Source organism: Lampris incognitus, chromosome 17 (genome assembly GCF_029633865.1).
Source record: "Lampris incognitus isolate fLamInc1 chromosome 17, fLamInc1.hap2, whole genome shotgun sequence".
In the NCBI taxonomy this organism is placed as follows: Eukaryota; Metazoa; Chordata; class Actinopteri; order Lampriformes; family Lampridae; genus Lampris; species Lampris incognitus.
The window spans coordinates 24,962,760-24,984,738 of NC_079227.1; the positions used below are offsets into that span (position 1 = coordinate 24,962,760).

At 41.9% G+C, this 21,979-nt stretch overlaps 1 protein-coding gene across 1 annotated transcript in view; it reads right to left on the reverse strand.

Moving 5' to 3' along the window:
* The window catches only part of sec24c (SEC24 homolog C, COPII coat complex component), a 30,610-nt gene that overhangs the window by 7,528 nt on the left and 1,103 nt on the right, over positions 1–21,979 (reverse strand). The window contains exons 2-14 of the mRNA XM_056296877.1: positions 20,947–21,119; positions 15,493–15,613; positions 14,096–14,259; positions 13,020–13,706; positions 12,715–12,857; positions 7,494–7,602; positions 6,964–7,091; positions 6,192–6,330; positions 5,910–6,025; positions 5,099–5,223; positions 4,676–4,867; positions 4,469–4,562; positions 2,850–2,966 (exon numbers count right to left, since the gene is read on the reverse strand). Coding sequence (XP_056152852.1) covers positions 2,850–2,966; positions 4,469–4,562; positions 4,676–4,867; positions 5,099–5,223; positions 5,910–6,025; positions 6,192–6,330; positions 6,964–7,091; positions 7,494–7,602; positions 12,715–12,857; positions 13,020–13,706; positions 14,096–14,259; positions 15,493–15,613; positions 20,947–21,100 — 2,289 coding nt within the window. The 5' untranslated portion in view covers positions 21,101–21,119. The remainder of the gene's footprint in view (positions 1–2,849; positions 2,967–4,468; positions 4,563–4,675; positions 4,868–5,098; positions 5,224–5,909; positions 6,026–6,191; positions 6,331–6,963; positions 7,092–7,493; positions 7,603–12,714; positions 12,858–13,019; positions 13,707–14,095; positions 14,260–15,492; positions 15,614–20,946; positions 21,120–21,979) is intronic.

Below are 21,979 nucleotides of genomic sequence, written 5' to 3' on the forward strand. Positions count from 1 at the left end.
TTCCAAAGGTGCTCTATTGGATTGAGATCTGGTGACTGTGGAGGCCATTTGAGTACAGTGAACTCATTGTCATGTTCAAGAAACCAGTCTGAGATGATTCGAGCTTCATGACATGGCGCGTTATCCTGCTGGAAGTAGCCATCAGAAGATGGGAACACTGTGGTCATAAAGGGATGGACATGGTCAGCAACAATACTCAGGTAGGCTGTGGCGTTGACACGATGCTCAATTGGTACTAAGGGGCCCAAAGTGTGCCAAGAAAATATCCCCCACACCATTACACCACCACCACCAGCCTGAACCGTTGATACAAGGCAGGATGGATCCATGCTTTCATGTTGTTGACGCCAAATTCTGACCCTACCATCCGAATGTCGCAGCAGAAATCGAGATTCATCAGACCAGGCAACGTTTTTCCAATCTTCTATTGTCCAATTTTGGTGAGCCTGTGCGAATTGTAGCCTCAGTTTCCTGTTCTTAGCTGACAGGAGTGGCACCCGGTGTGGTCTTCTGCTGCTGTAGCCCATCTGCCTCAAGGTTCGACGTGTTGTGCGTTCAGAGATGCTCTTCTGCATACCTCGGTTGTAATGAGTGGTTATTTGAATTACTGTTGCCTTTCTATCAGCTCGAACCAGTCTGGCCATTCTCCTCTGACCTCTGGCATCAACAAGGCATTTTCGCCCACAGAACTGCTGCTCACTGGATATTTTCTCTTTTTCGGACCATTCTCTGTAAACCCTAGAGATGGTTGTGCGTGAAAATCCCAGTAGATCAGCAGTTTCTGAAATACTCAGACCAGCCCGTCTGGCACCAACAACCATGCCACGTTCAAAGTCACTTAAATCACCTTTCTTCCCCATTCTGATGCTCGGTTTGAACTGCAGCAGATCGTCTTGACCATGTCTACATGCCTAAATGCATTGAGTTGCTGCCATGTGATTGGCTGATTAGAAATTTGCATTAACGAGCAGTTGGACAGGTGTGCCTAATAAATTGGCCGGTGAGTGTATGTTTCATCACTCCACTAAGTGACATCTTCAGTCTGGTATCGTAAACTGATACCAGATGAACCGATTCAACCTTCTTTGATCTTCTTACCTAGATTATTGAGCATGCATCAAGATTTTCTTACATTTCTTTTACTCAACCAACAGTTAAATTAATGCTTTCTGCATGTTCCCTTGTGAATTTTTAATAACATTAACTATGTTAGCTTTTTGCTAGCTGCTGCCAGTTGTTTTGTAACAATAAGACTGCAAACTATGTATTTAGCTAATGTTTCAACGTTTAGCCATATGAACTGAAATGATGATGGCGGCCCGAGGTGCATAATTCCCAGGCAAACTTGGTTTGCCTGGGAATTGGCTCGAAACAGATATTACACGTAATACAAAAATCTCAGCCAGATGGAATCTATCTTTCTGCAAACTTTGATTAGACCTCTGGTATATAATCATGTAATAACAATGTGACAATGTGAACACTAACATCACAGCAGATATTATTGTATGTTTCACAACCACTGCTGTGTCAGCCACTGCCCATTACAAGCTAACACGCAACATAAACAAATAAAAGATGCTAACTACACTTACTATTCTGATACATCTGCTAGTCGCCGATTTTGGTGCACAATAGAGTGAGTATGGGTGTGACTGAGGCTCAAACATGCATGGCTGAATATCTCCCATGTTTCCTCTAATGCTAGCCATCTTGATACACACCGCTCTTTCACCGGTCAACCTAGAGCAAGCAGCAGTGGTGGGCGAAGCACGAGGGCAGTGATATTTGTGTATTCATAAGATAATTTTTCAGTGAGGGAGAGAGAGCAAATGTGCTTCCAGCCCCATTTCAGAGGATTTTTTTTTTTTTTACTTTTTATGTGGGGAAAACCATGTTAAACAATATATTGATCTTCTCAAGAGTTTTTTGTTTTTAAAGATCATCTTTTGGCATTTTCCACCTTTATTTGACAGCAATAGTGGAAAGAAAGATAAGAAAGGCAGGGGAGAGAGAGGGGATGACATGTAGCAAAGGGCCCAGGCTGGATTTGAACCCAGGCAGCTGTGGTAAGGACTCAGACTTATGTGGTACATGTTCTACCAGGTGAGCCACTGGGGCACCCCAGCTCAGAGTATTTTTAAACTTTAAAATATGTCTGAAGGTGAACTTTTTTTCTTTTTTTTTTGTCTTCTCCCCCTTTTCTCCCCAATTGTACTTGGCCAATTACCCTATTTTCTGAGCTGTCCCGGTCGCTGCTCCATCCCCTCTGCCGATCCGGGGAGGGTTGCAGACTACCACATGCCAACTGCTTCTTTTCATCTGACAGTGAGGAGTTTTGCCAGGGGGATGTAGCACGTGGGATCACGCTATTCTCCCCAATCCCTCCTCCCCCCTGAACGGGCACCCTGACCGACCACATGGGGCGCTAGTGCAGCGACCGGGACACATACCCACTTCCGGCTTCCCACCCACAACCAAGGTGGAGGTAACACGGGGATTCGAACCAGCGAGCCCTGTGTTGGTAGGCAACGGAATAGACCGCCACACTACCTGTGGCGGTCTATTCTTTAATAATGCATTTGTGCACATTTACTACTCATGAGTAAAAGTCAAAAGTTTTCAAAAGGTGGTTCTAAATTTGTAGTGGAATTTGATTTGTGCTTAGTGCATGTTTTCTTTCACTGTGATGGTATCAAAACATAACTGCTACTATGCCTTGAAATGTGATTCCCAAAAAGCTATGAGGAACCTTGTGGAATAACTATTGTACTCGCGTGGGAGTACAATAGTTTTAATATGTCCTATTAAAAGCAGTTGCAAATGCTGTGTGCTATACTGATGAGTACCTTCTCCTTGTCTGTGCCAATCAGCTTCTTGTCTTCCCTGTTCTTCAGTTTGCCTGGAGCCTCAGCAATGGGCAGAGAAGTGTGGAACACAAACAGCTTGCCCGCACAATCTGCTGCCTGGAGGAGACAGACAGCCACACACCCATTAGATGTGGCAATGACCAGAAGTGGGGCATGATGAGAACCGTGAAATGAAACACAAAATAACAGAAGAGAGGGCAGAAGAACGGGGAAATTACAACAGAAACTAAGAATGTCTACAACTGAAACTAACGCGACAAAAAACAAATCTGGAGCAATCTGTTCCCCGAAAAGAAAGAGGAAGAAAGAACACAAGCAGAATAAACGAAACAAGGGAGAGACTGAGCACATTTACCAGTTATGTGTGTCTTACTGTGTTGGTGTGAGTAACTCAGGGATTTTTTTCCAGGGTGAACAAGCATGTGTATGTGTGGAGTAGGTCAATGAGGAAAGAACATAGGCCAGAACACATTGGACGATTTCAATGCTAATTGTGAGCCTGACTGGCCTTTTTTGACCATTAGGTGAGAATGGGCAGATCCTGTGTTCTTGGGCCTGCCAGGCAGCACAGTTCAGTCTTTAGTATGTCAAGGGTCAGACTCGACACTTTTGCTCTCAGTAATCACGGACCAAATTACAACCTGACACACAGCCCATGAAAGTGTAGCTCCAGGAGCAGAAAGAGAGAGGCAAGTGTGGAGGCAGAATCAATTTTACTAATGACAAAAACATAGGAGAAGATTACCTTCAATCATAAAATCCTTTTGTAAATCTTCTTCGGTCATTAAATTCATGAGATCAAATCATCCCAAACAGTACTGACCCTGCTAGAAAATCATTAATGTTTTAGTCAACTATTACATGTAATTTACTGTCTCTTAAGTTCATTTAAGTTTACCATTTGTGAAGAAATTTTTAAGTACCATGATAAGGCATGTAAGTTAAAACGTTTGAAAGTTAAGATAAAAAAAAACCCACTAGTCTTCTCTGAGGGGCTGGTTAGCAGTCATGAATTGAGGCAACACTTTAATCAAATGTAGCCATGATGACATTTACTCCAATATGTTGCAAGTATCCCTGTTGCTTAAGACAAGATAGCACACACTGGTGTGTGAGGAAATTGAAAAGAAACTCAATACACAATCCCTGGATACCAGAAATGGATTAAAAATGGTTAAATTGTTGTGTTTGTTATGCATTGTTTCATAGTTTGTTTTACCTACTTATTTGAGCCATTTAAAGAGGAAAAAAATAGGGTGAGAAGAGTGACTTGTAAAAATCTTGGTTTATAATTGCCTACTATAATTGCTGTGGTATTTTATTGGACAGAAATTTCACAGATACAAATTTGATAGCTAAGAAGAAATTGGAGCACCACATATTTTGTATTTTAAGACAGCATGCAAACGGAATCTAGTAGGGTATGATCAAATGAGCATGATGTCCCATTTCCAGCTTTTCATCTAGCATATTACCCATTGTGATGGAAGAAACAAGAATATACTCAAAACCATTTATTACAAACTGCTGCCTTACGGCATGATTTCAACGGCTGTCAAGTGCAACATAGGCTCAAGAGAGTAAGGAAAAGCCATTACCTTAAGTGCCTCTAGCCCCGCCTGGATGACAGGCCCAAAGACTGTCTCTGTCTCTCGCGTGTCTGCAAACATCTCTGGGATCTGATTGAGTAAGCTGTGGAAAAATGTGTTTTTATTAACCTGGACCACTTCATTTGGGTACACATATCTCCTGTCAGTTTTTGCATGAATACATACACATGCACGTGTCTTGTTTACACTTCTCACCTCTCGATGACCACCCGACTCTCATTGACGTTCACCAAGAAGCCGTCAAGCAGTGGCACGAACATGTCAGACACGTCTGACACCACTAACATTTGGGGCTGGGCCAGGCTTGACTTGACATTGTAGAAGTGCAAAACCTTGTTGTAGGTGACAAAGCCTACCCGCACTGCAGAGTCCATGTCAGGGTTCTCCCTTCACACAGAGACATGGGAGGATCAGACACAGCTAGTTCTCAACTGTATATGCATGTTGTGTACTTGTGTTACTGTTCATGAGGAGGATGATGAGGAACTTCGTGAATTCTTGGGACTCTGAACCTTTTGTCCTTGTTTGCAAATATTCATTTCCAAAAGGGATTGTTTTAGGTTTCTTATCTATTTCTTTCTCTCCTCCTCTACTTTCTTCCTGTGTGTTTGCATGTACCTGGGCAGGTAGTCCAGCAGGGTTTTAAGTTCCTGGCAGACGATGCCGACCATGCCGCTCTTCACAGCGTTGTAGGACACATCAATGAGGAAGATGAAAGCAGGAGGCTGAGGGAGCTTATTGTTCTACCAGTGACGGAGACACACAGAGGTCATGCTTTATTCAAAATGCACCTAAGTGGTTTTCTTCCTGCTTATGTGTTTTTGCTGACTACCCAAATATGAATTTGCTGGATGGTTTGAGTATAAAACCCTTCTGACCGAAAGCCTATGATACTGTTAGTTAAACTGTATTACTGTGGTAAATATTTGCATCTTAGTCTTGCATAAGAATTCTTAATTATCCCAAGGATGCACTGTCCTTGCTTGGGGTTTCTAAATCCAGCGTGTTTTTCTCTAAAAGCTACTCAGAGTGCGAGACTAAAGATGAATTGCCTCTACAAAGTAATGGAGGGACTAGTGAGGACGAGAGAACTGTCTGACTTATATTACGATAGCTATATTCCTGACATACTATGCTCTCTGCTGGACAGCATAGTATGCCAGGAACAACAACCAGTTAAATGCTGCCAAAAATCTGTTGATTTGGGGATTGGTTAGTTTACCCACTCTAATAGCTAATTTGGTAGTGTAACAATCATCATTTTGAAGATCCTTCACATTCCTAATGCCAAACTGGCTGGTAAAGTAGTGAAAAGGCCAATAGATTTTAGTAAACAGGCAGATACCGTCCAGAGGGAAATAAAAAGTTGGTTTCTTGTGTAGTAGGAGGCCCAAGTCTACCATGGGCTATGCCTCTATCAGAGCCTCACCTTGCAGTAGTCTACTGTAGCCAAGAACTCATAGCTACCCAGCGAGAGCTCTGGTCTGTCATAACAGTCTACCCTCTTCCCAGTATGGTCCAGATGCTGGAAGTAATGGGGAGGCACTAAACAGCAGAGAGAGGAAAGTGTCAATGTCGAAACAGTGGAGGGAGAAAAAACAAAACAAAAAAACACCAGGAACTTCTAATGCCAAAATTTATTTTACACACATTTACTTCTACGTATATTCATATACTATAGGTTTTCATGAGAGGACATCCACAAACTAACCCTCTGTGACGCAGCTGCAAAAACCACACTGGAAGCGGCGCCCACCCTCTATAAACTGCATGTAGGGGCACATATAAGCCTTGCAGCGGTTACAGCGGATAGGACCACCCTCCCCATGGTCCACTAGAAATGGAGGCGTCTGACAAAGAGTGGCCGGGAAACAAAAGAGAAGGAAAAATGAACAAGGATATACCGTGGATCCCTCTTGGTCAAATGATCTTTTTATTAGAGACCAACAAATCTTGCAATCCATTTGCAATTTAAAGAGATGAGGGAAAACTTCAGCTATTGCCATTTATGTACAGGATAGGTTTAACAAGAGGCAGGGCAGGTCATGCAATTGTTACTAGTGTGTATCTGTGACTTTGCTGCTGTCAAAATTTGTCATGTCGTTAATTCTGACAGATAGTGTGCACATCTCTTGGTGAAGACTAGAGTCTGTTTTACCTAAGATCATTGGAACGTTAAAAATGACAACACTTGTCAAATCCAAAAGAATATCAGTTTTATGTTTCATGTGTACACACAGTAGACTTTTGAGCTACTCCCATTTCGTCATGTTGAGACAGGTAACAAAGTTCTCTTCTGCCTTTGGTGTAACAGGTTTCCTGTGATCACAACTAAATATCAGTCATTATGTACTGAAACTACTACCACCCTCACAGGGCAAAATGTGCCAGTTTTTCATTAAAATTTCTTAGGACTATCATATATACACCTAGCCCAGCTCAGGTGAGAATTTGGTTTAAAAAGGAGGGGGTGCATCTCTCACCTCATCTGGTGGCAACGTAGCGAGGGGTTTGATGACGGCTGCCAGTGGCACCTGGGACTGCTTGGCCATGTCGGCTGTGCAGGGCATGTTGTAGGCTGTACAGCGAATAAACCTAGGGCTTGCATTCCCTAGAGACACACAGACATATCAAAAATAGCACCACCACACTGGCATCATCTCTGTCATTTTCAGAAGGAGACCCAAATCCTAAACATGCAGTTTTGATTTTTTTTTTAACCCAAAATAACTGGGGGGGGGGGGGGGGGTTTCACAATACCATTGGAGGTTAAAGATGCATGCTTGTGATTGAGAGGTGTGAATTCCTCAACAGGATGGGAAAGTGGCAGTGTTAGTCACTATGTCACATCCACTGTAATTTGTGAAATTGACTTATTCATGACGATGGTTTTGTCTACATTTTGGTTAAAGGTACTAGGTGTAATATTCCAGCTTTCATAAAGCAGAAATCCATAAATATCAGCAGGGGTTACCAATTGGTACCGACTGAAAAACAGGGAATGAAAGGATACCTTGATCTTTGACCTTGAAGTTGGTTGTGACAAGGGGTGGGGCCTGACCCCTGACCCCTGTAGTGAATGGCTCAGTGCTCTTAGTCTTATCGTCCTCTATCACCTGGATCTGAAGGGGTGAGATGAAGGAGGACAACAAATACCCAACTCAATTGAATGTACCCCATGTGAACAAAAATTGAATGCGGTATACACACCCTCTAGGCCCAAAAATATCTCAAAAATGTAACACCCATGCAGGAGAAGTATTCCACACAACCCTACAAACACACTGCTGTCGAAAAGACACTGGAAATCCATGAGGAGATGGACTATTTTAAATTAGTTTGTCTATGGCCAAGGATACACCGAAGATGAAACACGGCACAAGTACACCTAACCCTCTCACCGTAAGTTTTCCCCATACAAACGATTATTAGGCCCGGGCCTCTCGTCCACACGACATATCTAATGGTAGAAACAATAACACCCTAATATTTGAAGCATATATCTGCAATTTATGTCCTATTTGCTGTATTCCTGTTTCTTTTCACTCTGCTTTGACACCAAACAATTTTGGACTCTAGAATGTGAGATCTCTTGGTAATAAGTCCTTTATCATTAATGATTTTATTGTTTCTAATGAGCAGGACTTTTTTATGATTACTGAAACATGGTTGTTCCCATGAGACACTGTTCCTGGTTGAGGCTAGGCCCCCTGATTTTGCCTATCTCATATTCTCAGGCCTTGCTGTTTTTTTATAAGTTGGGTCTTAAGTGCCATCCTCTTACTTTTAGTAATTTTATCTCCTTTGAGGTTTTAAGTGTCTTAATCACTGACCCTCCCCCTTTATTCTACATCTTCATTTATAGGCCCCCTAATTCAGTTAGTTTTATTTCTGAGTTTTCTGAGCTTCTATCCATGGTCATGCCTAAATATGACAGGGTGCTTATTGTTGGTGATTTTAATATTCATGTATGTTGTCCTTCCCATTCCCTCACCTCACATTTTCTAGATCTTGTAGACTTTTTCCAACCTTATTCAATCTGTTAAAAGGGCCACACATTCCAAAGGTCATTTCTTAGACCATGTACTCTCATCTGGTTTCTCTCTCAAGTGTCTTAATCTGGTGGCTAGGCTTGTAACTGACCATAAAGCTGTTGTTTTTAAAGTTCCACTACAGCTCTGTATTCCTAGTCTCTATACTAAAACACACAGTGATGAAATGTTTCTCTCTCAATTAACGTTGTGTCTAGATGAACTGATTCAACTTCCTGTGATTTTCTTACGTGGATTATTCAGCATGCATAAAGACATATCCTAAAACATGCCCTTGCAATCTCTACGCTGGCTCTGCAGTTAAATTCTGTAATGCTTTAAATTCATCATCCTTTAATTCCACTACACCCTCTCTCAATTCAGATACACTGTTAAATTCATTCAATGATCAATGCCTATCCATCCTTGACCAAATGGCACAATTTAAAACTAGGAAACGCAAATCAAATAACCTCCCCTGGCTTAAGTGTGAATGATCACACCTGAGCCCTAAAAAGACTCTGTAGAAAATCTGAATGACAATGGAGGGTCAACAAGTCAGAAATAGCACATAACACCCTTAAAAACCAAATGTTAATTTACCAGAAAGCAGTTAAGGATGTGAGATCAGATTACTTCTCTGAATTGATAGCTAGAAACAATGACAATCCTAAAGTTGTCTTTAGGGTACTTGATTCTGTTATTAATGGTCTCTCCACTTTTGTCTGAACCTGATGTTGTTGAGCTGTCTGAAAAATTTCTCGCTCATTTTTTAAATAAAGTGGAGAATATCAGGTCCCAAGTCCAGCCTGACCCTTACATTCTTTCTATTCTCCATGTTAATTCTGCCTTTTTTTTACCCAGGTTCAACCCATTACAATTTCAGAGTAAGACAGTAGTCTCCCATATGAACTCTTCCTGCATCTTAGACATCATCCCCACTAAGCTGCTCAATGAGGTATTTTCCACTGTTAGCCCTGTTATTTTGCAAATTTTTAATAATTCTCTGGCCTCTGGTTCTTTTTCAGACAGTTTTAAGCATGCCACTGTTCAGCAATTGCTAAAGAAACCTAATTTGTATCCCCTGTCCTTAAGTAACTACAATCTTCAAATTGTATTTTTTATCTAAGGTTCTGGAGAAAGTAATTTCCTCTCAACTGACATCTTTTATGAATACTAATATGTTTTAACAGTTTCCAGTCTGGTTTTAGAGCAATTCATAGTACCGAGACAGCTCTACTTACGCTTAATAAAGACCTACTGCTACCTGCAGACAGAGGTGACTGTTCAATTTTAGTTCTTTAGACTCAATTACTGCCTTTGACACAGTCGATTACAATATCTTCTTACTTTGCTTGGAGACTTGGGTAGACATCAAGGGTTCGGCTCTTAGTTTATTACGCTCATGCCTCCAACGGAACTTTGTCTGATGTTCTGAGTTAACTCTACTTTCTCGATGGCTAGTTGAGTTGTGGTGTCTCTCAAGGCTCAGTTCTTGGCCCCCTTCTGTTTTCATGCCTAACTCATATTTACTGTGCACTTCTCTTTTAATCTCCTTGCACTTGTGTGACTATACAGACAGTACTTAATGCTTACTCCTAGGTCTCCTACTGTACTGGAGCTTGAATGTTGTTCCTCACTTGTAAGTCACTTTGGATAAATGCGTCTGCTAAATGAGTAAATGTAAATGTACACACATGCTGCCTCTTGGCCAGGTTATTCAAAATCATTTTGTGTCTTACCATTTAATGCTGACGACACTCAGTTACACATGCCACTAAAACCCACAGATCCTAGCAGTCTAGCAAATACAACGTGCCTCTCTCAATATTAAATCCTGGATGTCCCAACATATTGTTAAATTTAATGATGATAAGTCTGAGGTCATTCTGTTCATTCCTCCCAATTCCATAAGGCTTTTTGGTACTAATCTTGGTGGTCTGTCAAACAGTCTTAATCAGGCTGTTAGGAATCTAGCGGTAATATTCAATGTTAACCTCTGTTTTGATAATCAAGTCAAAAATGTTGTTCATTCATGTTTTTCCAGCTCAAGATAATCTATAAAATTGGGTCATTTTCACCAATTGCTGATCTACCAAAAGTTGTACATGCTTTTATCTATTCTCGGCTTGATTATTGTGATGCCCTTTACTCGGGTATCAGTCAGGGCTCCATCCACCATCTCCAGTTGGTACAAAATGCCACCGCTTGACTCATTACAGCGACAAAGAGGCATGATCACATCACCCCTGTGCTTACCTCCCTGAACTGGCTCTGTTAGATTTCAAATTGATTTTAAAAGTTTATTGCTCACTTTTAAGGCCTTAAACGGTCTTGCTCCTAAATACATCTCTGATTTATTGACCTGGTATGCGCCCTCTCCACCAATAAGATCTGCAGATGGAGCCCTGCTGGTTATTCCCAGATAACGGTTTGTCACAAATGGTGATCGCGCTTTTGTTTTTAGAGCCCCCCACACTACAGAACTCTCTTCCTACTGAATTCAGACATACTAAGTCTCTAGCTTCTTTTAAATCTCTTCTTCAAACTTTTCTCATTGTGAAAGCTTTTGATGATGTTTGTTTTTATGTATTTATACTGTTTTTATTTTTATTCCTATCTATTTGGTCTTATTCATTTATTGTATTTACCTTCTCTTTGCTCATGTCATTTGGTCTTATTCCCATTTTTGCCTTGTTTGGTTTTATTTTTTTTGCAAAGCACTTTGTAACATTGTTAAGAAAATTGCTATATAAATAAAGCTTATTATTGTTATTACACCTGTATGTGGTGTATGTGGATGCACAATAAAGGATATAATGACAAGACTCAGAAAACAGAACTGAAATACACACCCCTTTACAGGCATCTGGAAAAAGAGTCAGGAACCCTTAACGCATGCCATTTATACAAGGTAACATGGGTAAGTCAAGACGCTGCAGGCCAGCATGCAGGGCAAATGGAAGGCTGAAAACTAGTCTGTTAGAGCTGAGATGCCTTGAGCACGATGGGCTAGAGGTGAGGCTATAAGTGTTCAAGTTGTGATCTACAGGAATACAGTAAGGCCTAATTAAAAAGTTGTTTTAGAGGCCAACATTAATATTTGTAACTGGCCGCAAAAAAAAAGAAGAAAATAAATAAAACCGAATTCATGCATTCGCCTTAAGTCTTTTTTGTGAATAGGCAACATGAAACAAAACCATACTTAGAAAACATTATTCACACCTGGCTTTGGTGAGGTAAAACAAAATTTGAATGATACTGACAGCTAAAATTGATTGCTGAATAGATCAAAAAGTAGACCTCAAGGTGCAAATAGCACTCCCAAACAATGTTATGTACACTATGCTTTTGATAAGGAACAGTCTTAACAGAAACAACAGAGGATTTGGCGGGGATGATTAAGTCATCAATATGCAACACAATAGAACCTTAGTTGATGATTATGACAGGAGTCCGATCTTGCCATTTTGAATACCAGGGGCTTTTGGAGGGTAGAGGCTGGGATTACGGGGGGTGAGAGGCTGATGTGAGTGAAGCTGTGGATTAGTGCGACAGCACAGAGAGGACAGGGAGAAGCAAAAAGCAGAGGCAAGCACACAGGAAACTTACTGGGCTGGGGATAGCGTCTGGGTCTATTCTATGTCTTGATTTCTGCACAGCCGGCAGGTCAGACGCTTGCTTTACATTCAAAAACAGTTTGTCCAGCAAATTGTGCAAAATAAAGGAATGAAATAAAAAATACAAAGAGTGAAAGATAAAACGGGTGTGAGAAGAGAAAACTCAGCAAGGATGTACTAAGTAGCAGAAAGCATCACTTTGTTGTCCAGACAGGAACTGATCAGCAATATAGATTAGTTTTAAGTAGACTATATGACAGGCACAAAACGATTTAGCCTGATACAACTTGTTTGATGCACATGCTTGTTTCAGGGGTATGAAAGGATACAGAAGATTACTAGCCTTGATCAAAGAGAGATTATTATTTTTAGGTTGACACGGTGCATGCAAAATAATAGAAATAACATTTTAAAACACAGGCATTGGCCTCAAAATTCAACATGAATCACAAACACCACGTTTAAAAATGAGATGTGTGGAACCACAAACGGGCAGTCTAAAAGGATTGTAATGTCATTCCAAGTTAGGAGAGGGACACTGTGTTTGTTTGTCTGTGTGTGTATATGTGTGTGATTATCTTACAGGGCTTGGAATGGCGTCTGGGTCAAGTCTTTTCTGTGCTGGGGGAGCAGGAGCTGGGGCAGGTGCTGGGGCTCCGTAGTTTGATTGCCCAGGATATGGGCCTGCATAGCCAGGCTGAGGGCCTCTCACTTGCCCAAATGCACCTGGAAAGAAAAGCAATATTGCTGAGTGAGCTGAATGACATAAAGAACAGTTAACAATGATCAATTTAGCTTCAACTGGGTGCTAATTCATCAAAGAGCAAAAAACAGCCATAGGTTACATCAACAGGATGTGGCGGTTTATGTTAATGACTGTCTCCTTACCGTTCTGCTGAGAAGGGTATCCTGCCTGCATGCCAGGCTGAGCTGGAGGCTGCTGCATGGGCCCAGGCGGGCCGGGTGGACCCGGTGGGCCTTGTGGTCCTGGAGGCAGGTGGTTGGTCTGAGCCATGGAGGTGGGAGGCATCTGAGCTCTGGGAGGGGGGGGTGCAGGTTGGTATGGAGAGGGCTGAGCCTGAAGGGTCTGGGAGGGCACGGGGGCTGGGTACTGGCCAGGGGGAGAAGAGGTGGGAGGAGGACCAGAGGGAGGGAAGGGTCCAGGTTGGGAGGAAGGAGGGGGAGCTCTGGGTGGGAAAGAGCCCTGAGCGGGGGGAGGTGGGCCAGAGATATAGGCAGGCTGGCTGATAGGTGGAGGCGCTGAGGCGAAGGGAAGCTGGCTAGGGGGAAAGGACTGCTGTGGCTGAGACACAGGAGGGGCGGGACCTTGGCTGGGTGGCACAGGGCCGGAGTAGCATGAGGGAGGAAAGGGTTGCTGAGAGGGCTGTGGTGGAGCAGAGGAGGTGAAAGGCTGAGAAGGTGGTGCACCGTAGTATTGCTGAGGAGGTGCTAGATCACTGGGTGCTGGGGGATGAGTGGGGGCAACAGATGCAGGTGGAGGGGCTTGGGTGTAGGAGGGGGGAGGTGCAGCTGAGTAGGCAGTGCTGACTGGTGGTTGTGAGCTGTGAGGTGGAGCTGAAAAGAGAGTGACAGACGAAACAAGTGTTATGAAGCTCACTGTGAATTTGTATGTGTTGCCACAGAAGCATTTGTTCAGTTCAAAAAAAGAGGCGTTTTATTCAGGGAAAATGCGTTACTTCTTGTTAGGCTAGATTAATATGCCATTTTAAATTTCACATTTTCAACCAACAGTCACATCTGTTCAGCTGTTAAGAGCGAGGAGCCATTAAAATTCGAACCACTCAGAACTTTTTCCAGTGACTTGAACAATCATCAGCTCATGATTCAGACCCTGCAGCAATGCTCCTGAAGTCGCATCACAAAGTAATATGAATGGCAAAGGAGGGAGGATCCTATATTTTCTTTAATGAATGACAGTTCACTAACTATATCCAAAGCCTTACCATATCCTGGCCCAGCAGGGGTGGGTGGTCCAGAGATCTGCATCCCAGTCATCTGATTGGTGACCTGCTGCATGGTGGGTGAGGCCGCATATTGCTGGGGGTAGGAGGTGTGTGGCCCAGAAGGGGTCACTGCTCCCTGGTTGTATGGCTGAGACACTGCAGGCCTGTGAATTCACACCAATTGTCAAGACGGTACGCATACTAAACTATTTGTGGGTCAGCCATACTCAATATACAGATCGTCTGTACATACATGCAGCAACGATGTTATCAGGAACACCAAAAACTAGGAAAACATTCAATCTTAACAAATAAAAGGAATTCGGTACCCCCCCCAAAAAAAAAACAACGGCGAAGCATACTGCTTAGTATTTCATATTTATATGCACAAAGGAATTAAGTAGGGATGCACCGATACAACTTCTTTTCACACCAAGTACAGGTATGAGTACTTACATTTCGGTACTTGCTGATATCGAGTACCGATACGAGTAAGTAATAATATCATTACAGTTCTAACAATGACTTTGAAAACACATTTTATTTTCTTCAGATGTTCGTCACGTTCTTACTGTAACAAATTAAATATACAACATGATGCTGTTGCTGACATTTTAACTTTCAACTTTGTGTTTTCCTAAACAAACATGGCACTGATTGCACCTGTGTTGTGTGTGGTTGCGCGTCAGCTGTGTTTTCTGGGGAGTTTTCAGCGCGGATATTGAGATTTGCCACGTGATAAATGCAGTTAGTTATGCGGTGTTTGGAAGCGTAGGGTATGTTTACTGGTACTGAATTAATTAACTCAACTGTCTTAACTACAGGATTATGGATATACATTGATTTGATTGATTGATTTATTCTTATGTGCAATGAAAAACCCCCCGCAAGGTTGCTGAGGTATTTATTTTAATTATTCTTAAACAGATTGTACTCGTTTTTTTACAGTTCTATATAGTTTTTACTTGCTGAAGCAGAAAGCACAACTGCCAAGCAACTTGAAGCAACACAATCGCAGTGTAGCAGGTAAAAAAAAAAACAAACCCTGCTCCGCCCTGCCCACGTAACGTGCCGCGCACGTGCATGGGCTGTCTGTACTCATCCAAGTTACACACGCTTGTAACTTTGTCATTTCTAGCTCCGGACAAATGACTAATTGAAGTGGTCATCTGCTTCTCGGCCATCGCTCCGCGTCATCTATCTGACTCCATCTACCCCTCTTCCCGTAGGAATGGCGGAAAAAGACACCGCTGACTTTTCACAGTTTCAGCAAGAATTGTCTACTCGGGTATCGGGTGCGGTTGTATTGGAGTAGTTTCATCAATATGAGTACATGAAGACAGTATTGGACCAATACCCGATACTGGTACTAGTGCAACCCTAGAATTAATATTTACCTAGGTGGTGCCTGGGCCATAGGTGGGGGACCATTCTGCATATCTCCCTGACTGTAATGAGAGTAGGCCTGGGATGCTGAGACTGGAGGGGGCCCAGAGGTAGGAGGGCCCCTGACTGGACCTTAAGAGGGAGGGTGGAGAGGAAAAAAATTAAACATCTTCCAATAGCAGACCAACTTTCAATGTTTACTTTTAAATAACTTCCAAAAAGAAAATAATCTGCACATAATCGGGATAATTGGGGTAAACAGATATGCTCTTTGTTTAGAAATGTAACACGTCTGTACAGACTGGGGACAACTTGGGGTTCAATAGTTCAAAGACAATGGTATTTTCTTGTCCCTTTCTCCTCCACTTATGTGATACATTTGTTGTTTCGTTTCTTCTTAGAGATACCTGTGAGCAAAGGTCTTCTGTGTATGATGCTGTGTCAAAACATTGTAATGATTTAATAATAATAATTTAGTCTCATATACACTACCGTTCAAAAGTTTGGGATCACCCAAACAATTTTGTGTTTTCCATGAAAAGTCACACTTATTCACCACCATATGTTGTGAAATGAATAGAAAATAGAGTCAAGACATTGACAAGGTTAGAAATAATGATTTGTATTTGAAATAAGATTTTTTTTACATCAAACTTTGCTTTCGTCAAAGAATCCTCCATTTGCAGCAATTACAGCATTGCAGACCTTTGGCATTCTAGCTGTTAATTTGTTGAGGTAATCTGGAGAAATTGCACCCCACGCGTCCAGAAGCAGCTCCCACAAGTTGGATTGGTTGGATGGGCACTTCTTGCGTACCATACGGTCAAGCTGCTCCCACAACAGCTCAATGGGGTTCAGATCTGGTGACTGCGCTGGCCACTCCATTACCGATAGAATACCAGCTGCCTGCTTCTGCTCTAAATAGTTCTTGCACAATTTGGAGGTGTGTTTAGGGTCATTGTCCTGTTGTAGGATGAAATTGGCTCCAATCAAGCGCTGTCCACTGGGTATGGCATGGCGTTGCAAAATGGAGTGATAGCCTTCCTTATTCAGAATCCCTTTTACCCTGTACAAATCTCCCACCTTACCAGCACCAAAGCAACCCCAGACCATCACATTACCTCCACCATGCTTAACAGATGGCGTCAGGCATTCTTCCAGCATCTTTTCATTTGTTCTGCGTCTCACAAACGTTCTTCTTTGTGATCCAAACACCTCAAACTTGGATTCATCCGTCCACAACACTTTTTTCCAGTCTTCCTCTGTCCAATGTCTGTGTTCTTTTGCCCATCTTAATCTTTTTCTTTTATTGGTCAGTCTCAGATATGACTTTTTCTTTGCCACTCTGCCCTGAAGCCCAGAATCCCGCAGCCGCCTCTTCACTGTAGATGTTGACACTGGTGTTTTGCGGGTACTATTTAATGAAGATGCCAGTTGGGGACCTGTGAGGCGTCTGTTTCTCAAACTAGAGACTCTAATGTACTTATCTTCTTGCTCAGTTGTGCAACGCGGCCTCCCACTTCTTTTTCTACTCTGGTTAGAGCCTGTTTGTGCTGTCCTCTGAAGGGAGTAGTACACACCGGTGTAGGAAATCTTCAATTTCTTAGCAATTTCTCGCATGGAATAGCCTTCATTTCTAAGAACAAGAACAGACTGTCGAGTTTCAGATGAAAGTTCTCTTTTTCTGGCCATTTTGAGCGTTTAATTGACCCCACAAATGTGATGCTCCAGAAACTCAATCTGCTCAAAGGAAGGTCAGTTTTGTAGCTTCTGTAACGAGCTAAACTGTTTTCAGATGTGTGAACATGATTGCACGAGGGTTTTCTAATCATCAATTAGCCTTCTGAGCCAATGAGCAAACACATTGTACCATTAGAACACTGGAGTGATAGTTGCTTGAAATGGGCCTCTATACACCTATGTAGATATTGCACCAAAAACCAGACATTTGCAGCTAGGATAGTCATTTACCACATTAGCAATGTATAGAGTGTATTTCTTTAAAGTTAAGACTAGTTTAAAGTTATCTTCATTGAAAAGTACAGTGCTTTTCCTTCAAAAATATGGACATTTCAATGTGATCCCAAACTTTTGAACGGTAGAGTACATTTATCTGTACAGGAGAGTTAATTGCAGACTTAACCAATACCCGCAACAGCTAACAGGAGTGCAGGTCTTGCCTAATCCTGTTGTACATAGGCAGTGAAGTTACTGCATCACCAATGTGTGCTGAGGCTGTAAGGTTGGCAAATAATGTCCCAGGATCACAGCTGTAATGCTCAAAAGTCTGCTTAAGTGGAGATGATGACTTCTTGGAATGCATAACCTTGCCAGTAACTGGGCTTGAGGTGTTAATTAGTCGATTATAAATGTCTGTGCAATGGACAGGAGGCAGCAGGAGAGGGATGTTGTGCCCCCCATCACTAAAGTTGTATGGGTCAGGTAGCAGCACATGACCACCAAAGGTGAGTCTTAGTTTCTGCATGTACCTGTTAGGCGGCAGTGCCATGGCTAAGAGCTTAACTGAACAGTTGACTTAGTTGGGTGCACTCTTGCTATCGGTTATCCTTGAATGCCTGTGTCTACATTCCTCGGGTCTACTCTCCTATGTGGGCTCCTCCTGTTGTGTCCATTTATCCTTTCTTGTCTCATCTTTCTTGTCTTCATCTCTGACTACCTGACTTGCCCTGCAGAAATGAAGTCACATTCGAATCACAAAAGCGCACACAGAATCAAACAGCTAGTTCGTCAATTACAACATACTTTGGTTAGTTTGGATAGCCATCTTAGCAACTGTAGATAAAAGTGTAATGTGTGTACCCAAAGTTAAAAAGAAGTCAGCTGGTGGTAGGGCCTAGAAGAAGAAGAATGGGGCCCGATAGGCCCCATTCTCGTGGAATAACCTGCTTGCTGCCATCAGACAACCAGTCTGTTGAGTCCTTTAAATCCAAACTTAGAACACATTTTTTTGCCTTAGCCTGCAATTAGTTGCCTTCAAGTTGAGTGCTTCACAACCTGTACTGCATGGCAGGTTGGTTTTGGCCTCAATGAATTTACGAAGCACTGTTCTGCCGATGAGATTATCGCGTATAGATTGTTGACAATTGCAAACTGTTCTCTTCTCTCACATGTCATTTCTCTCACTGAATGATGTCTTCTACTTTCTCTTATTCTGTGTGTGTGTGAATGGTGTGATGTGAGTCTCCCTTGTGTGCACGTGTAGTCTGTCCTCCTCCCAGGTCTCCATGGTGATGGTGGGTGCCACCTGGACACTGTTTGGCACCCCCCTCATCACATTTTCTTTTTATATATCTTATACAGCCATAAAATTTCGTTATCCCGTTTCAATGTTAGTATATCCCTCTCTCACTCAGAGGTGGGACTAATTTTTTTTGGTCTACATAGTGATGCTGGTCGTGTGGCTCGGGTCCTGGGCTGTTCCAGTGGCGTCTGGACACTGCTTGGCATCCTCCTCATCATATATTTTATAATTCCATTATAATTATGTTACCCTCTTTCAATGCTGTATTCGGTAAATTGTAAAACACAACATCCATTGTACGTTGTCCGTCTTGGGAGAGTGATCCCTCCTCTGTTGCTCTCCTGAGGTTTCTTCCTATTTTTTTGTCCCTGTTAAAGGATTTTTTTAGGGAGTTGTTCCTTATCCGATGGGAGGATCTAAGGACAGGATGTTGTATCGCTGTAAAGCCCCCTGAGGAAAATTTGTAATTTGTGATATTGGGCTATACAAATAAAATTGACTTGACTTAATGAAGTTGGCAACTAGATTTAACAACTTAAACCAACTACACAGGCAACAAATAGCTTTTATTTACCTCTTATTTGTACTACACATCTTTTAACATTATAACAACTATGTAAAATGACTAATTCAGCCACATTTCCTTTCCTCGCTAAATACATTTAAATAAACATTTCAATCAGTGCTTTATCCATCTGAAACTTGTTTTTCTGTGGTCATGGCATCACCAGGACCAAGTCTGTATGTAATCACATCATGTGAAAATCCACATTCCGTTGCGAGATCAATCTCTCCAAAGTGATGAGATTAGTGCAGATATCTGAGCCTGATTATATTTTAAAATTCCCCGGTTACATATACAGATGTTTTTTTTCTCTAGATTTAATGTGAACACTGAATACTGAAACCATGACATGTGTGTTAGAGGGATCAGCTTTACATCAGTTTTATACATAGGATAAATACTGTAAGTGAAATTAAACACCAGACAGCTGACAAAATACTACTAAGTCTGTCAATTACATTATCAGCTTTGCCAAATTGCCAACTTGTACTCTGTGTTAATCAATGACATTTACAGAAATATTCTCATGGCTGGGAAATCTTACTGCATGGTAAAAATTTCAAATCAATCATAGATTTAAGTAATTCAATTAAGAAATTAAAATGAGGAGTGAGTGAGACATGCAACTCTGTGTGCACCTCCAAATGTTTCAATATCACACCTAATATCCAGAAAATTTCTACTTTATGACTATTTTTGGTATATATAGAAAAAACATACTATCTGACCTACTTACATGGATATCATCTATTAGGAAAAAAAAAAAAAGACTATTTGCAACAAATTTGTCACAAGCTTAAAGTGTTCTCTATGCCAACAGGCAATATTCCCAGTATATATTGAGATAAATAGCTGAGCATATAACTGTTAAACGTCAGCAATATATTGTCTTTATGCATGCTCAATAATCCAGGTAAGAAAATTACACAAAGTTGAATTAGTTCATCTGGACACGTTTATTGAGAAAAACGTTTCATCACTCATCTAAGTGACATCTTCAGTCTCAACTGACTGCAGATATCCACACCCTTATAAAATGTTTCATAAGGGTGGGGATACTGATTCAACTTTCTGTGATCAGTAGTATATTGGTAGCCATGACCACACCTGTTTGTTATACCACCTCCTATTCTAGGGGTAAAGACGCATGGGGAAGTGACGCCCACTACAGCAAACAAGAAGTTTTACCAGCGTTGTACCAAAGCAATAACTGAAGGGTTAGTAGGATCAGGTATGAGAAAGACAGAGAAAAAGAGTAAGCAAGACAGAGAGAGAGTAGGCAGTTACCTAAGTCAATAGGAGAGGACATATCAGATACTGGGTTGGATGCCACTGCCTTAGAGGGAAAGCTTGCATAAGAGGAGTAACCTGAAATACAAGAAAAGAGGGGAGCAGAGAGATGGCGGGAAATGCAGAGTGAGGACAAGGAATGACGGAGGAAGGGGATATTTGGAAGTTCAAACTGCTCAAACAGCACGGTGAGAACACTCACACAGCAGAAAGGCAATGAGACTTCGAGATTATGGCCTTGTGAATGCCTGACCAGGATCACTGCCTGAGTGATGTGTACCCCCCTCCCCTCACGCTCTCACACACATACACACAATTTTAAATACCCAGACGAGAGTCGCACTTTACCTTGCGGTGGAGCCCCAGGTTGGTAAGCTGATGCAGGGCCATTGTAAGGTGCATAGGGGGCAGGGTATCCCCCTCCAAGGGGAGCATAGCTGGGCTGACCATAGCCAGTCTGGCTATATGGAGACGCCATGGGAGTCTGCTGGTTTACATTCATCCTCAGATCATCACTAAATCTAGATTAGAGTATGACACAATAATTAAATTACTCAGGATGATCAATGACAAGCCAGGCCAATACTAACCATTTTAAAAAGACAAGATTTCCCTACTGGCATGTCTGGAATATAAAAGCTTGTGGAGGAGGCAATGCTAGTGAGGGTATTGATAGAAAACACTGTAGGAATAGCCTGAGTTCCTCTGGGCTTTAAGTGAAGGCTTCTCTCCAACACAGAGGGGACTCTGCATATACAGCACTCCTCACTCTAGCGGGAATGTGCTGGTTCAAGACAGTGTCTACAACATCAAACATTACAAGAGATAGATCACAAAGAGGACATTCATTGCCACAGCACAGTTCAATTAAAAGCTCCTGTAAGCAATAAGACATTCATTTCTGTCATAACTGTACCACCAAAAATAACAGGAGTCAAAGACAGATTTAGTAGTGATTTTAAGCACTGTTACACTGGAACTAACAAACAACAGGGAGACAAACGGACAACAAATTTCAAAAACACTTCAGACTGTAAGCATTCCACCGCAGTCAACAATTTTGTCTTGTGTCCCTCTTATTTCCTGTATCAGAGAAACACCTTTATTAGCTTTCTGTGTTTGTGTTAGCCACACCCTCAGATTTGAACCTTAGTCAAGTCAGCACACACAAAGCGATCAATTAAGACACGCTTGTTGTTAACTCCCTACAATTCTACACAGAAGATGGGCACAAACAAAAACTGAAAATGCTTTGTTGCATCCTGTAGCTGTCCAACAGCCAAAGTCAACGCTTATGACATGTTGTTTACACTCAGAGCTATGCGAATGACTATACTAGTTTCAGCTTATGAGTGACTGTAAAACTATTTAGTGTTAAAAT